This window comes from Panicum hallii, chromosome 1, assembly GCF_002211085.1.
Source record: "Panicum hallii strain FIL2 chromosome 1, PHallii_v3.1, whole genome shotgun sequence".
NCBI classification, from domain to species: Eukaryota; Viridiplantae; Streptophyta; class Magnoliopsida; order Poales; family Poaceae; genus Panicum; species Panicum hallii.
In genome coordinates this window covers 54,939,755-54,954,731 of record NC_038042.1, presented here as the reverse complement: position 1 = coordinate 54,954,731, position 14,977 = coordinate 54,939,755, and the positions used below count along the sequence as shown (strand labels likewise).

The 14,977-nt window shown below is 45.1% G+C and overlaps 3 protein-coding genes across 6 annotated transcripts; 1 reads left to right on the top strand and 2 right to left on the bottom strand.

Moving 5' to 3' along the window:
- Nucleotides 1–521: 521 nt before the first annotated feature.
- Nucleotides 522–6,316, bottom strand: LOC112901595 (nicastrin). 2 transcript variants are annotated; one of them, XM_025970553.1, is made up of 16 exons: nt 6,148–6,314; nt 5,460–5,573; nt 5,206–5,323; nt 4,874–4,953; nt 4,712–4,788; nt 4,515–4,592; nt 4,345–4,416; nt 4,154–4,227; nt 3,835–3,967; nt 3,684–3,755; nt 3,269–3,388; nt 2,923–2,994; nt 2,236–2,376; nt 2,019–2,103; nt 1,496–1,937; nt 522–1,267 (listed from the first exon to the last, which is right to left on the bottom strand). In XM_025970553.1, the coding sequence occupies exons 1-16, from the start codon at nt 6,224–6,226 to the stop codon at nt 1,003–1,005; spliced, it is 2,022 nt and encodes a 673-aa protein (XP_025826338.1). In that variant the 5' UTR covers nt 6,227–6,314; the 3' UTR covers nt 522–1,002. The 2 variants fall into 2 exon arrangements, with proteins under 2 accessions (XP_025826338.1, XP_025826331.1); XM_025970546.1 differs by having other exon boundaries at nt 1,496–2,103; nt 6,148–6,316.
- Nucleotides 6,317–6,562: 246 nt separating this feature from the next.
- On the top strand, nt 6,563–12,158 carry LOC112886982 (ATP-dependent RNA helicase DEAH13-like). Of its 2 annotated transcripts, XM_025953047.1 has the most exons (11): nt 6,563–6,760; nt 6,834–6,906; nt 7,015–7,086; nt 7,174–7,223; nt 7,324–7,384; nt 7,470–7,838; nt 7,961–8,179; nt 8,291–8,521; nt 8,894–9,007; nt 9,104–10,318; nt 10,400–12,158. In XM_025953047.1, exons 2-11 carry the CDS (start codon nt 6,841–6,843, stop codon nt 11,882–11,884), a joined length of 3,882 nt encoding a protein of 1,293 aa, XP_025808832.1. In that variant the 5' UTR covers nt 6,563–6,760; nt 6,834–6,840; the 3' UTR covers nt 11,885–12,158. The 2 variants fall into 2 exon arrangements, with proteins under 2 accessions (XP_025808832.1, XP_025808840.1); XM_025953055.1 differs by lacking the exons at nt 6,563–6,760; nt 6,834–6,906; nt 7,015–7,086 and having other exon boundaries at nt 7,172–7,223; nt 7,324–7,389.
- A 154-nt stretch (nt 12,159–12,312) lies between these two features.
- LOC112886999 lies at nt 12,313–13,802 on the bottom strand. Of its 2 annotated transcripts, none has more exons than XM_025953068.1 (3): nt 13,082–13,802; nt 12,770–12,832; nt 12,313–12,622 (listed from the first exon to the last, which is right to left on the bottom strand). In XM_025953068.1, exons 1-2 carry the CDS (start codon nt 13,382–13,384, stop codon nt 12,812–12,814), a joined length of 324 nt encoding a protein of 107 aa, XP_025808853.1. In that variant the 5' UTR covers nt 13,385–13,802; the 3' UTR covers nt 12,313–12,622; nt 12,770–12,811. The 2 variants fall into 2 exon arrangements, with proteins under 2 accessions (XP_025808853.1, XP_025808860.1); XM_025953075.1 differs by having other exon boundaries at nt 12,313–12,608.
- Nucleotides 13,803–14,977: the final 1,175 nt, after the last annotated feature.

Sequence of the window (14,977 nt, the reverse complement as noted above, 5' to 3'; positions counted from 1 at the left end):
GACGTAATTAAAAAGGTAGCCTGATTTGACAAGAAAGAAATTCTGATGACGTGCGACCGAGAGACGACGTTAACAGCAACAAAGATTCACGACGGTGGTGGTTAACCCCACCGGCCGAGCCTGATTGGAATATGTCGGCCGTGGCTCGGGATCACGTCCAGACGGGCGGGTGACAGGGGGGCCGGTGGCTTCGTTGTCCTGCGCTGGCGCCGCGAGCGGAGACACCCCAGCTGTCGCTTGCTCCCGGCAGGATCTGCGCCACGCGTTCCATGCAGAACGAGCTGATTCAGTTCTCTGTTATGAATGTGCAGATCAGATGCAGCAGAAGCATTAGGTGCTTCTCATCCTCCCAAGTTGGCTCAGCAAGTAAACTAACCAACAACAAGGCATACAAAACGGGGTCGACATGAGTCACATGGCAGATACGCAATCATCGGTGGAGGAGGATAAGATCAGAGACGAACGACCAACTCGTCCGTAACATGACAACTGGAATGGAATGGTAAGCCAAACCCGGCTCATGATCCAATCACGATGTGAGTACCAGTGTGATAATTGGAGTGGACAAGCCCATGGAGTCGTGAGGAACAGGCATACGCAACCAAAACTGGATAGATACGTAGCATTCACCCAATGATCCACGAACCCAGAAAGACGCACGTTCCTGGAAACATCCACCTAGAGGTAGAGGCATCTGGTAATCTACCAACCAGTTTCAGAGCCAAGCGTGCCAGGGGCACCCTTTCATATTACAACTGCCGGCCCAAGACAAGGGCACCTCGGCACAATGATGAAGAGCTAACGTCTATAGACGGCTCCTCAGCTGGACGGCTCCATAATTCCCTGTGGCTTTCTCGGCAGTTCAATCACCCTATCACATGCGCTGATGTGTTGCTAATGTTCTACAAATCGCCAACTGAATTAGTTCAAGTTGTCCAGCTCAAAATCCCAGAACATATAGACCGGGGGTTCCCAGAGTCAGTGGAGCAGGTCAATAATGCTTCAGTCGCGCTTGACGACCTTGGAAATGTATGATCTGCTGACGAGCACGGCACAATACGACGCGGCAGTGATACTGAGCCCGGCAAGAAGGATAAGCCAATCGTAAGTTGAATCTTGCACAGCATAGACCCTGAGGCCGATTGTGTTCCAGTAGCTTTCAGTCCACACAGGATCCACTACACCCATTGGATCTGACGAGTTTGCTGGAAGTACATGCCATGCATTGTCCTCAAACTTCACCCGTGTTGAATACGCTGGAACATACCTGGGAAGCGATGTTTTGCAATAATCAGTGAATTAATATAAGTTGGCTAAAAGGGAGAAAAGGAGAAAAATAAGGAAATCTTTTACTAAACCACAAGAATTATAAGTTGGCTAAAAACATAAAAAAAAATACTAAAGCCAGAGTTCCTCTGCATTCTATAAATTGTTTCTTCCACAGCACCTGAATATTACACAAAAGTTAACTGCATAACTAGTAAGAGAAGGTTACCTGGTTGTAGATAAAACACATCTACCTCCAGCCTCCACCTCTGCCCCTACGCATACTTCACCTTCATCACCACACTTCCCAGTGCAAGAGCTTTTATTACCCGCTGAGGTAGAAGTTCTGTCTGCCAAGAAGTTCCATACAAACCGAGAGGTGTCGTCTGCATATGAAGGAAACTGTGTGCCAGAAGGATCGTCCAGAAAAACACCAACATAATGACTTGGGCAGGAACTGCTGCTTGGAGAAATGAAGCTTTTCACAAGGCCGCAAGAAAGACCAGGATTGCAAGTAAGTAGACATCCAATAAGTTCTTCGACCAACGAAACATTAACTTTTATAGTGTTCAGTGTCATGAGATCGACAACTGAGTCAGCACTAGCAAGAATATACAGCGACCTGGCAACCAATGCAGCAGCTGCTGCTATTGATGAAGAATTGATGTTTGCTGCAGAAAAAAGGAAATGCCACAAGTTAGCTGATGGATTTTCATGAGAAATGTAGTCACATTTACGCTCTGTCAGCTTACCAGGGTTATCCAAGTAGCTATGATAAAATCTATTCGAAAAGTGGGAATCAAAGTCCTCCAATACGACTCCAGAGGTTGACATATTCTGCATTGATTAACTAATATCAGATCATGAGCAGAACTCTTCAAAAAAAACATATTGGAAACAATAATGTTATGATTGTTCAATAGAACAAAATTGTCCCTCAAGCAGATATTTGGATGGTGGAACAGCTACCTTTCTTACGAACGACATTAATGACGATGGTGGAACACCAGGATTTGATGAAGCTGCTTGTTTCACTTTAACATTATCAGAACCAAGTGACTTGCTGGCACGTTGCAGAGCATCTAATATTTGCTTTGAAGCTGATGAATTCTGTACAAATCGGGAACAAATATAAGCATGAAGGAATGGTGTCTATGATACCATTTTAAATCACTAAATATGCAATTTTAATCACAAATACATGCATGGTCATTGTTTGGACACCCAGTGTGCTTATGCCTTTACTCAAGAAAGGAACAACATTTACTCTGGTAGATCTCTTCATGTAAGTGTCTTCATAACATGATATAATGAAACATGCTTGCCTATAAATTTGGAGAAAAGTATTTTCCTTCTAAATTGAACAATCAAAAGGATATTAACAAATTCTCTAAAATGTACTACCTACCAGTACAATACTAAAATTTTTACTTTACCAGTCTCTGTAATGTCAATAACTAGCACAGAACGAATGCAATCTCCATGGTCAAGGTTGGCCAGCTTTTGTGTAAAGAAAATGGTATGGTTTAACATATAACAATGTACTAGCACTAAGACATCACAAAAGATATACTGAAGGCAATATTCTAATTGCACCATGTGGTAAATGGTAATCAGCCAGTTCAGTTCATAGAGTGCACTTCCGAAAATCCTTACCCCTGCAGCATGCACATAAAATGATGGATATTCCTCAATTACAGCCTTGCCAACAGAACCGATCTCCAGTACCTAAATCATGTCCAAAGTGAGCTCAGATAATTACACAAGCTAGGTTGGGAATGATATTAAAACAGATATATATCGCTTGAGATTCAAAGCCGCAAATAAATTTCCAAAGTGTATATTCATTACAAATTAGGAGCAGATAAACTCTGCAGAAAGCCAAAATAGACACATAGACCTAAAAGAAGTGCCGCAAATAAAGACTGTATATGTTTGAAAAATGATATCTAATAGCTTGAGACTGCCTGTGCAAAATTTAACTTGTTTGGCTGGAACTCACCTGGTCAATCATTAAGCTGTTAATCCCATTCACAGAATCAGCACCTTTATCTAATTCCTGTAAGAATTTCCGGCTACCAAGATAACCCCAGGCTTCACCATTAAAAACAGCGAACACAAGCTGTATGGAAAATGTAAAAATGTAAGGAAGAAGATGTTGCTTCAGGAACCGATCACAACAAAACCTCAATGACAGTGATACGACGAACCATGTTAGATCTAGCATTCCATGCAAAAGCTAAGGTATAAGGACATCAACAAAAGTACCAGTAGCTAGATGCTTACGACGAGTATAAAAAAAGACAAACAGGTGGAAAAGATCTGCTGGTTACCTGCTCTAAGTAAGAGAGGAAAGAACATCCAGTGTAATAACATGGAAACAACTAGCATACACAATTCCAGTGATCATATCATACCTGTTTCTTAAGGTTGCTTAGATCACGAATGTGAGAAAGAGCATCAACAGCAGTGAGCAAGGCAATCAATCCCTGTGAATAACTGAAAAATTAATTTTTTTTTGCAAAGAAGTAATATGAATTGGACAATATAAAACCAGTATCAACTTACAGATATGGGAGAATCTGAACCGATACTACGGTCCCGAAAAAATGATGCAGAGTCTTGCGATGTGATAGCCAATATTATTGGTTTATGATGCTCTGTAGATCCATTTTTAATTGGCGGTAATGAAGCCCATACACTGCCCTTCAAATACGAGGATTTAAACAATGGTATAAAAACTAAAATATAAGATATCGTACTCAACACGTACAGGTAGAAACTTCTGACAGATAACTTTGGACTTTACTGTATAGTTTATACATGATTATGCAAACATAAGAGCAGCGTTGCAAAATACATATGATATGAAAGAAAAAGCCCACACCTGTGTCCTCCTAAGGGCAAGCATGACCGCTCTTTGAGGCAGGATGCTGAATCATGTGTTTGAGCTTTAGTTGTCTGAAGTTCATGTTAATTAGAAGAGAATCATAATCCCGTTTAATCAAAGGTCATGCTTCTGTTGACACTAAGACATAATAATGAAAGACAGGAAGGACCATTAAAAAATTTTCAAACCTGCATAACAAGGTCGAATTCTGCAACGTTTGCTTTATATCCATTGTCAGTCTTCTTATTCTTTTCAGAAACCTTTTATTGACAGTCATCATCAATATATAACACAAAACTAGAGATTGGACAGGGGCTTTGAACATAAAATGCACATTACAAAGCAGCACGGAAAATACCTTTTGCAGGATTCGTGTGCTCTCCTCTGAGAGTAGAAATACAGGAAAGTCATATCTGTTCCACAAAATACCTGATCCCTACAAAATATAGAGTAACTGAGGCACGTTCAATGCGTGATGTAACTTTTGCATTGCAGGGAAGCAGCATCTTTGACTCTTGATAGGGTGATACCATTGTGATCAACCCTCTTACTTACAGCAGGATTCCAATCATGGCTGCGATTTGAGTAGGGTGCAAAAGCATCTTGTGGAAATTTTCTATCCGGTGACAACTCTATATAGCCATAAACAGCATATTCTTAGGGATGAGGCAATAAGGCAAATAACATAAAAGAAAATCAAGAGATGCTACTACTGACCTTGCAAGTTATTGTTGGCACCATTTGACTCGATCAGTACACCAGACACCTTCTGGTGAAATTCTGGATCATTGGATACCCTGGATAATAGAACCCAAATATTATCATCTCTTAGCACCTCAAGGCAATATGAATTTAAAAGACAACCACAAAAAATTGTGAATAAGCTTGATTCCTTTGTTTTCTACCAAGGAAAACAGAGACAAACTTCAACACCCCATGTTTCGCAAGGACATAAAAACTTAAAAACATGTAGATCGTACAAACTTAGAAACATGCAAATCATACAAACTTAGAAACATGCAAATAATCAAAATTGCGATCGCATGTACCTCAGCAAGAAATCTGACATCTGATCTAAGGGAAGAAGAACAGTGGATGGTTGAACCAATTGATCACTGCCTTTTGTTAATCTTACAATCGGTGCAATGATCTTTTCGCTTCCAGGATCTGACAGTATAAAAGGCATTCCCATAACCAGTTACTCTTAACAACAGGAAGACATCAGCTCTAAGTGATAACAGAAGATGCCAGACACCTCTATTTAAGCATACATCTAAGTGTAAGCTGTAGAATGGAGACTCACTTGAACAACCAATTTCACCAGAAAGATTCAGCAGCCTCACACAAGGGAAACTTTCAATGTTTAGGTACATTGCCTTCACAAGGTCTGGAACTGACTCCAACGTGGCACCATCTCCTATAAAATGAAATGGCCATAGCATCCTCCAGTTACAGTAGAACAAGCGAGTAGAGAAATATAGTTATGGAAGAGATGTATGCTCAAACATGTCACTCTTATCTCCCAAATACTGAGAAGAATGCACAGATACATCATACATCAAAATTGTAACTAATCCCTGGTAGATTTTCGTTTTCCCTAGGAGGGCATGGTCACAGTCTAACAATATGACTTCACACCAATTTCAATACTGGACTTTAATCAGAGCAGCAGTAACAATTCATAGAATGAGAAGTACAAAGCAGCGGGGAAGTCTCAAAGCGCCATCGGCGCAGCTCCAATCTCAAGGTTCCAGCACAGCAGCGAGGTTTGCCGAAGCTTAGAGCTAACTAGGTCTACTACTCTACTACCCAATTTAGCCAATTCACCTCGAAGTCGTACTGGACCTAACACCTAAGCCCCACAGATTTACCCTATAATCCGAGCATCGAGTAGCGTACTAGGCAACGGAAGTAAGCGAGCGTCTCGATTAGACTGAACAATTTCCGCATAAACAACTCGAGTAGGCGATGGTATGAATGGACCAACTCACCGGAGACAGCAGGCGCGAGGACGGCGAAGGCGAGGCATACAGCGGCCGCGACGAGGGCCAGCGAGGAGCCGGCCGCCATGGCCGAGCCGAGCGAGGGGCCGGCGATCTAGAGGAGTGGGAGACTTGGGGGAGTGGTGGTGGAGGACCGGAGGCAGAGGCCGTTCGTTTCGACGACCGGGACGGCCGGACGGGAAGGGAAGAGGAGACACAGTCGTGTGGGCCTTGTTGCGTGGGCGGGTGATATGGGCCGTGTAGTCATAAACTAGTGGGCCGGGTATATGGTGCAGGCTAAACAAACCTGGCCTGGGCTCCTTTGGTTACTGGATGCGCCCACGGGCCACGGCACATCTCAACCGTCCGTCGCCTCCTTTGGTCATCGCGGCTCCAACTCCCAACTCGGCCCTCCATTCGCCGCCAACATCTAATAGGGTCGGCGGCGCCGGCAAAACGCCGCCTCTGGTCCCGCGTCGACTCGGTGCCTGCCGGCGAACGGAACCAAGAACGCGGGAGCGGTCCCGTATACCTACAGGGCGTCGTCGGCTCGCTTCGCAGTCGCCGCCTTCACGCTGCTTCCCTTTCCTGGCGACGCCGGGCGAGCGAGCGCAGGAACAAGGTGAGTTCGGTCCTGTGCTCTGGTCGTCCCTTTGTGTGTGTGAGAGCTTTATCTGAGACTGAGGCCTTTGCAGCGCAAGAATGGAGGATAGCAACGCCCTGATTTTGCCCTGCAAGAGGAAGAACAAGGGGCAGGGGAAAGCCAAGGTAATGTCAGCTTGGCTTGGAGCCCGTTTATTAGCTTTCCTGTACAGCTCCAGAGCAACCCAATGTTATCATGTGCCTGTTTGAGCTCCGTAACCTCTGAATTGCCAGGATGGTAAGAAAGCCAAGAAGGAGGACCCAAAGATGAGCAAGACTAAGCTAAAAAAGCTGCAGAAATTGGAGGTGCGCCTACTGCCTTACCAATTGGTTCCCCTTTTTTCGCTGTTATTGTTTGGCATTTACATCTATTGCTGGTTTGGTTGCGCCCAGGAGGAGAAGCAAAAGAAGCTGCTACAAGCTAAAAGCATCGAGATTTTGCAGTATGCACCTGACCTTATTCTGTACAGAACCACACATGTTTAGTTGCTTGCTATGATACCTTTTCTGATGGCTGTGTACATCACTGATTCCATGCGATAGGAAGCACAAGATCTCAGAAGATGCATATTCACTGCTGCATGCTTCAGGGACTATTGGTCAAGTATGGTGGGCCAACCTATGACCCTCAGAATGTAGTTATTTTACCAATATACAAGTGCATTTCAAAGAACTCTATTATATTGCAGGTTGAGACTTTGAAAGAAAAACGTAGGCGAGCCATGCAGCTGTCCAAGGCTGGTTTGAATGTTCCTGAAGAACTCTCGCTATTCAAGACAAGCAGTGATAAGAAAATTTCTGAAAACAGTGACAACATGGAGCAAATTTTGCCAGCCGAGTTTGTTGAGCCTGCTAAAAGTGAGGATCCTTGTAGCGAACATAAGAATAACATGAAGAATGATTCAATGAAAGCTATGGAATGCCAACCTAAGATGGATGTTCGAGTAAGCATTTCAGAGCCAAAAACTGAGGGGCCTAGTGATAATGCTCACTTGTTGGCAAATCAGAAAATTCAATCTTCAATTCCATGTTGCTCTGGATCAGAGCTAGATTTGCAGGTGATCAATATACATTGGGCTGTGTTTAGCTCACCTTTATGATCATCAGTGATACTAACGTAACCTGTGTTGGGGGTTATTTTAGCAGTTCTTTGATCACAATGATTCCTTTGAATTGGCAGGGTAAAGAGCCAGGGCAAGGGCAACGGGAAGCTGCTGTGCAGGAGTGCTTCGGTCCTCCAATTGTTGTGCCTGTGTCAAGACCACATGAGGTTGAGAAGGCAAGGAGAGATCTCCCAATAATAATGATGGAGCAGGAAATAATGGAAGCTATCTATGAAAATTCTATAGTAATTCTTTGCGGAGAAACAGGCTGCGGTAAAACTACTCAGGTCCCTCAGGTGAGTATGTGCACACACATGGTACATCTTGACATGGTATTATCTGCTTGTGTTAACTGATAAATAGTTGCCAAATTTTTCATTGCTCCTTATGATATTTGTGTTCTACAGTTCCTGTATGAAGCTGGCTTTGGCACAAGTGATCGAGCTGACAGAAGAGGGATGATTGGGATCACCCAACCACGACGTGTTGCTGTTCTTGCCACAGCTAGGAGGGTGTCCTATGAGCTAGGGCTTAAGCTGGGGAGAGAAGTTGGTTTTCAAGTTCGGCATGACAAATTGGTGGGAAGTAATTGCTCCATCAAGTTCATGACAGATGGTATTTTGCTGCGAGAGCTCCAGGTTGCTTATCTATCTTCTGTGGATCTATTTATTTAATAGAGATGTCTTCTTCACTCAAGATATTCTTATCCTGGTAACCTATGTTGCAGTCTTTGAGATCATATCTTTAGTTTACTGCAAAATTATCACATATGCTGGCCCATATAAGCTATCATGTTAAGGTTTATTCATGGTGCCAGTGGTTTACTCTGTCAATCAGTTAGTTGTTCCATGATGGTGTGATCACTGAATCAGTTGTCTCCCATAATTTATGCATGCAAGTGATGATGATTGGGATCCTGAAATGTATATGTGGCCATATTGTGATGTTATAATTGATACGCGTAAGACATAATCTAAATCCTGCACATAATCACCTAAATATTTCTGCAGGATGATTTTCTGTTGAGGCACTATTCGGTGATCATATTGGACGAGGCACATGAAAGGAGCTTGAACACAGATATACTTATTGGGATGCTTTCTAGAATAATAAAGGGTCGCAAGGTTGAAACTTAACACTGTATTTCATTATCCGAGAAAAAAAATTGTATTTCACATAAATTAAGTAAAAGTACATTGCTAACCTTTGGGACATGGCAGAATTTATATGCAGATCAGCAGTATAAAATACGGTCTGGAGTGAAGATCGAGCCAGAGGATAGGATAAGTCAGTTGAAAGTGGTTCTCATGAGTGCTACTCTACAGTTGAAGGACTTCATTTCTAATAGAAGATTGTTTGATGTGATCCCACCAGCTGTTAAGGTACCTGTGCGACAGTTTCCAGTAACAGTTCACTTCTCAAAGAGGACACAAGATGATTATTTAGGTCAAGCTTATAAAAAGGTTATGTCAATCCACAAGAGGCTTCCACCAGGTGGAATCCTTGTATTTGTCACTGGACAACGAGAAGTGGATTACTTGTGTAAGAAATTGCAAAGAGCATCCAAGGCGCAAACTGCTAAGAAGCCTGAAAAAATTGATGGCGATGATAATGGTCCATGCCCAGAAGTAGGTGATAAGGAAATTTTGGAAGCATACGATATTGATAGGAACAAATCTGAGCACCAAGATGACATATTTTGCTCATATGATGATGATGATGATGATATGGATCCTGGGCCGGATTCTGGTTCTTCTGACAATGAAACAGAGGGCGAAATGGATACTGACACTGATGATGAAGAGTCTGTTACATATGAAACCACAGAAAAGGATGCTAAAGTATTAGCATTTTTGAAAAACACTGAGAACTCATCTGTGTTGAAGGCGTCATTTGGAGCTCTATCAGGAATATCAGGAGTGCCAGAAAGTGTTGAGAAATCAAGTGATGCTACTAGTGAAGAAAAGTCCAGTCCCTCTGTTCATTGTTTCAGTAAATGTACAGAACGTATTCCTGTATCTCATGGTAGACTCCATGTCTTGCCTCTTTATGCAATGTTGCCAGCTTCTCAGCAGCTTCAAGTGTTTCAAGATATCCCTGAGGGGGAAAGATTAGTTGTGGTGGCAACTAATGTCGCAGAAACCTCTTTAACAATTCCCGGCATAAAATATGTAGTTGATACTGGGAAAGAAAAAGTTAAAAAATACGACCATGCTACTGGAATGTCAAGTTATGAAGTCCAATGGATAAGCAAGGCATCGGCATCCCAGCGTGCTGGAAGAGCTGGAAGAACAGGGCCTGGGCACTGTTACCGTCTCTACTCAGCTGCAGCATTTGGTAAAGACGATTTATTTCCTGAATTCGCTGAACCTGAGATTAAGAAAATTTCAGTTGAAGGCGTTGTCCTTATGCTCAAGTTTATGGGTATCCATAAGGTACTGGCATAAAAGGCTCATTTCCACCATATAATCATCTATTCTTAGACTTTTTTTGTGCTAATATGTGACAAATTTCAGGTTGTGAACTTTCCTTTCCCTACGCCTCCAAACAAGGAAAGTTTGGTTGAAGCTGAGCATTGCTTAAAGACATTGGAAGCACTTGAAAACGATGCTAATGGAAAACTTACACCAATGGGAAAGGCTATGGCGCAATACCCCATGAGCCCACGACATTCTCGGCTTCTTCTGACAGTGATTAAGATTTTGAAGAGCCAGCAAGGCCTTGCTAGATCTAACTTCATACTTGGATATGCTGCTGCTGCTGCATCAGCTTTGAGTTTTACTAATCCATTTCTCAAGCAGTTGGATGAATGTGATATTAATGGTGAATCTGAAGAAAACAACGCAAATCCAGAAGCTAATGATCCATGTGAACGGAAGAGACAGAAGAAGCACAGGGCCATGGTTAGAGAGGCGCAGGAAAAATTTTGTAACCCTAGCAGTGATGCTTTAACCATTGCTCGTGCCCTACAGTTTTTTGAGTTGTCAGAAAGCCCAGTGGAATTCTGCAGAATTAATTCACTTCATCTCAAAACAATGGAAGAGATGTCAAAATTGAGAAAGCAACTTCTCCGGTTAACATTTCACCACACCAAATTTTGCAAGGAATTTGCTTGGAATTCTGGGGATTCTGATGATGTTGAGCAGGCCTGGAGGAGTGAGTCTAGTAAAGGACCATTGCAAATTAATGAAGAAGAAATTCTGGGGCAAGGAATCTGTGCTGGATGGGTTGATAGAGTTGCAAGGAGGAATTACACCTATTCCAGGTCAGCACGAGATGATCAAAAGGTTCGAGCTGTTCGTTATCAATCTTGCGCACTTAACGATACCATATATCTGCACCGATCATCGTCTGTTGCCCAGGTTGCCCCAGAGCTTGTAGTTTACTCAGAGCTACTTGAGACAAAGAGGTTATACATGCACGGTGTAACTAGTATAAAGCCAGGGTGGCTGTTAAAGTATGCCAGTTCTCTTTGCACCTTCTCTGCTCCTTTGGAAGATCCGAAACCCTACTATGACCCCCTGAATGACCAAGTCTATTGTTATGTTAGTCCGATCTTTTCTCGACATAATTGGCAGCTTCCCTTGCATAGTTTACCTATCCAAGACAACACCAGTCGCCTGCAGGTATTTGCGTGTGCTTTGCTTAAAGGGGATGTCTTGCCATGTCTAAGAAATGTTAAGGATTTTCTGGCACTATCACCATCTTTTGTCTTCGGGCCTGCCAGCCAAAGAAGAGTTGGAGATCTTCTTGCTAGGATGCATATTGATAAAAAACTGAAGATTGGTCAAGAGATCATCAGTCGAAAATTAATCGACAGCCGAGCAGCACTAAGAGATGCATGGAAGGCCGATCCAAATTTTCTTTATCCTGAGATAAAGGCGTGGTACCAGGATAGGTTCCATAGCCAGTTTGATGTAAAATGGGAGCAGATGCACCAAGAGGTTCTTCTTGAGGGGCATGAGCTTTTCCCAAAGAGGTCCAAGAAAGTTAAAGGCTAGTCAGGTGCAGTTGGTTGACTGACTGAAGCTTCTTTGCCGTGGTGACATTTTTTTCTGGAGGTGCCCTTTGCAGTCTCATCTAACATATCCCTGTACTTGTAGCGGAATAGATACAAAAAAACATGCGTCATGGTAACATACATTCTGTATGGTTGAGATCGCTCATCCTGAGCACACAATGTAAGGATAATTTTCGGCTGGCCAGTCACATACTGGATTTTCTGTTCACGGATTAGTTTGCAATAGATTATTTACAAGTTTATTTTAGGTTTTAGCATATGCATTATCTCTTTTGAAATATCAGTTGTGACATTGAATTGCAGAATGAGGGAGAGTGAAATTTTACCCATCAGCATATCAGCAAGAGATTGTCGTCTCTCTGCATTCAAAATTACAGTCCAGCGCAATGTGATTATGTGACTGTTCTATTACATGCTACTGCATAACTGCCAGTTATTGCAATCACTCGTTCCATGTACAGAAGTGACATCTCGTCGTGTTAAATTTAGAAATTACGAGATCTTGAAGAAACTTTTACAGAATAAGAAATATTGTCTGTAAGTGAACCCACGACCTGGACCTGTGAGATTATTGGCAAAAAAAACCATTTAGAAGCCTGATCATTTCCCATGGCATCTTCCTGAAGATCTTCCCGTGCACCTGTTGCTGCTCGTTGAGTGGAAGCTTGCACTTGCTGCTCGTCTCTCTCCGCATATACTCCCACCTGTAGAGTTCGCTCTGTTTCTTGTAAAGTTAGTACAAACGGAGTAACCCTCTGAATCAAGCGGAGGCGAGAACAGATTTGAGAAGCAGAGGGGACTAATTAAACAAAGTTAAATAGCTTTTGAATCAAGAACTTAAAACGAGGGATTATTACTGGCATACCCCTATGAGAGAAATAGCTTTTCAATCAAGAACTTTAAACCCTCAAGGATCGCTTAAGGTCATCTGCAGAAACACAAGAGAGCAGCACAAACAAGCAGTAGTTGGGGACTGCATAGAGATACGAAAGAACAGATTGCAACGACACAACAGCAGCACAACACAAAGCAGCACGGCGTACTAAACAAACATCAACGGACGGCCCAGATAAAAAGTCAGGCCGTGGCAAAGCCGATCGGCACCGCGGATGCACATGTTACCCACGCCTACAGCCTACTTCCCCTGCTCCGCGCCATCATCTCCTCCTGCTCCTACCTCGACCGGCGCCGGGCGCACGCGGCGGCCGCCGGAGCCCGCCGGCGCGCTGGAGGCGGGGAGGAAGCAGCGGAGCACGCCGCGGACGATCCCCTTCAGCACCGCCCCTCTCTTGGGGACGTAGCGCGGGTGCACTCCCTGCGGGGGCGGGTTGTTCTTGTCGCCGGCGCCGCCCACGCGACGCCCACCTCCCGGACTCATGGCGGTGCCTGGCTTGGAGAGCGGCGGGATGACGTTGAGCTGAGGTGGGGGGCGCGAGCAAACTGGGAAAGCGAGGCCGCTGCTGGAGCCATGTCTGCCCATTTATAGCACTACGCTGTGCTGCTCCTCACTCCCCGCGGTGGCGTGCGTGCCGAGGATGCACGTCGAGCCGGGACGGCAATGAAAGGAGGGGGAAAAGGGTGGGAACTGCAGTGGAAGTGGCGCGCGGCGCGATGGCGACGGACCCACGGCAACGGAATCACCGGATGGGGGGAGTCGGGGCAGGTGAACTGGTGAAGTGGTGAGCTGAAGCTAGTGGGAGGGAGGGCCCGAGGGGGAGTGGAAGCTTCTTTTCCTAGCGTGTCGTAGGCGTGCTGATGCCCGATGCCTCGTCAGTTCTCGGGAGTCGGAACGGGCCGAGGAGGGCAAGTTGCAGGGAGCGGGCGGCGGGCTGCCGGGCAGGTGCGCCACCTGGCCCCCCGCGCCGTGGGAAAAGCTCGCCGCCCTGGACCGCACGGGGCCCCTCCGGAATGCGGCTAATGGTGCCTGCCTGCCGCGCGCCCTTGTGTCCTCCACCCGAGCGCTTGCTTTTCCCCTTTCGCTTCCCTTTTCAGCCTGATGCGAGCAAAAGCGCCAAGAATTCGTCTGCGTCACCGTGGCATCTCAGCTAAATGCTACTGCTGCCTATGCTAATGTGTGTAGGGAGCTTCTATTCCAATAGAGGATTGGTTGTCTTCGCCCACTGAACTCCAAAACCGTTAGTTTTTGCGAAGTTTTTCGGTGCGTGCCACCTGGCCAGCCGAGGCGCGTCGCGATCGCGTGCCGCTGTCATCAGCAGCAAATGCGCAGGGAATTTTTGCAGTCCGCTGCCACTGCGAGAGCATGTAAGATCAGACAGATCACGACAGGTCCGTGCGCTGAACCTCGATCGAACCACCAGGCAATGCGTTTAGTTACGCGGATTGAAACTTGCCGTCCGCGCCACTGCCGCATGCCGCCTCGACGGGATCGCGGGCAGGCGTCCAAGCGACGGACGGTCCAGTCATCGTGGATTTGTCGCTTTCCCACTGGGCGCTGGCAGGCGCCGTGCTGGTTCAGAAACCCAGGGTGGAGGATGATCGGTGCGCCGTCACTCTCCCGCCGCCCTGCCACTGCCAGTGCCAGATGCCCCCGATAAGACTGTTAAGGACAGCAATTGGGGATAAAAATGATCAGGGAGGCGACAAAGAGACATACGCGAATTGCTGTGTGTAAACGGAATATTAGGACGCGAGGACTTTTGCTCTGCAAACACTCCTATAGGACCTGGTGGACTCAAGTGTAATGCCAGGGTTCCAGATGGGCTAGCTGATGACCAGGTTACTAGGTGACAAAGCCTTGCGTGGACTTTTGGGTCAACGTAACTGTCTCCTGTCGGGTTCAGACTTCAGATGCAATCGTGCTGGCTTCTTAAGCAATGCCAACGCTAGCTAACATGTGTACGGAGATCCTCAATTTATCGAACCTATCTGGCCACCCACTGCAGGCATGAGCTCTGCAGATCGATCCCGCCACCAAACCCCACCATTGCAGCAGCGAGAAAGGGCTAAAAACAAGTCCAAAAGGCCAGGTCTAAAAGCTGACTTTGACTTCAGGACTTTTCTCATCACTTTTTGCTTTGTCCTGTCCTCTGCAGCCCTTTCACTGTCAGCAAGT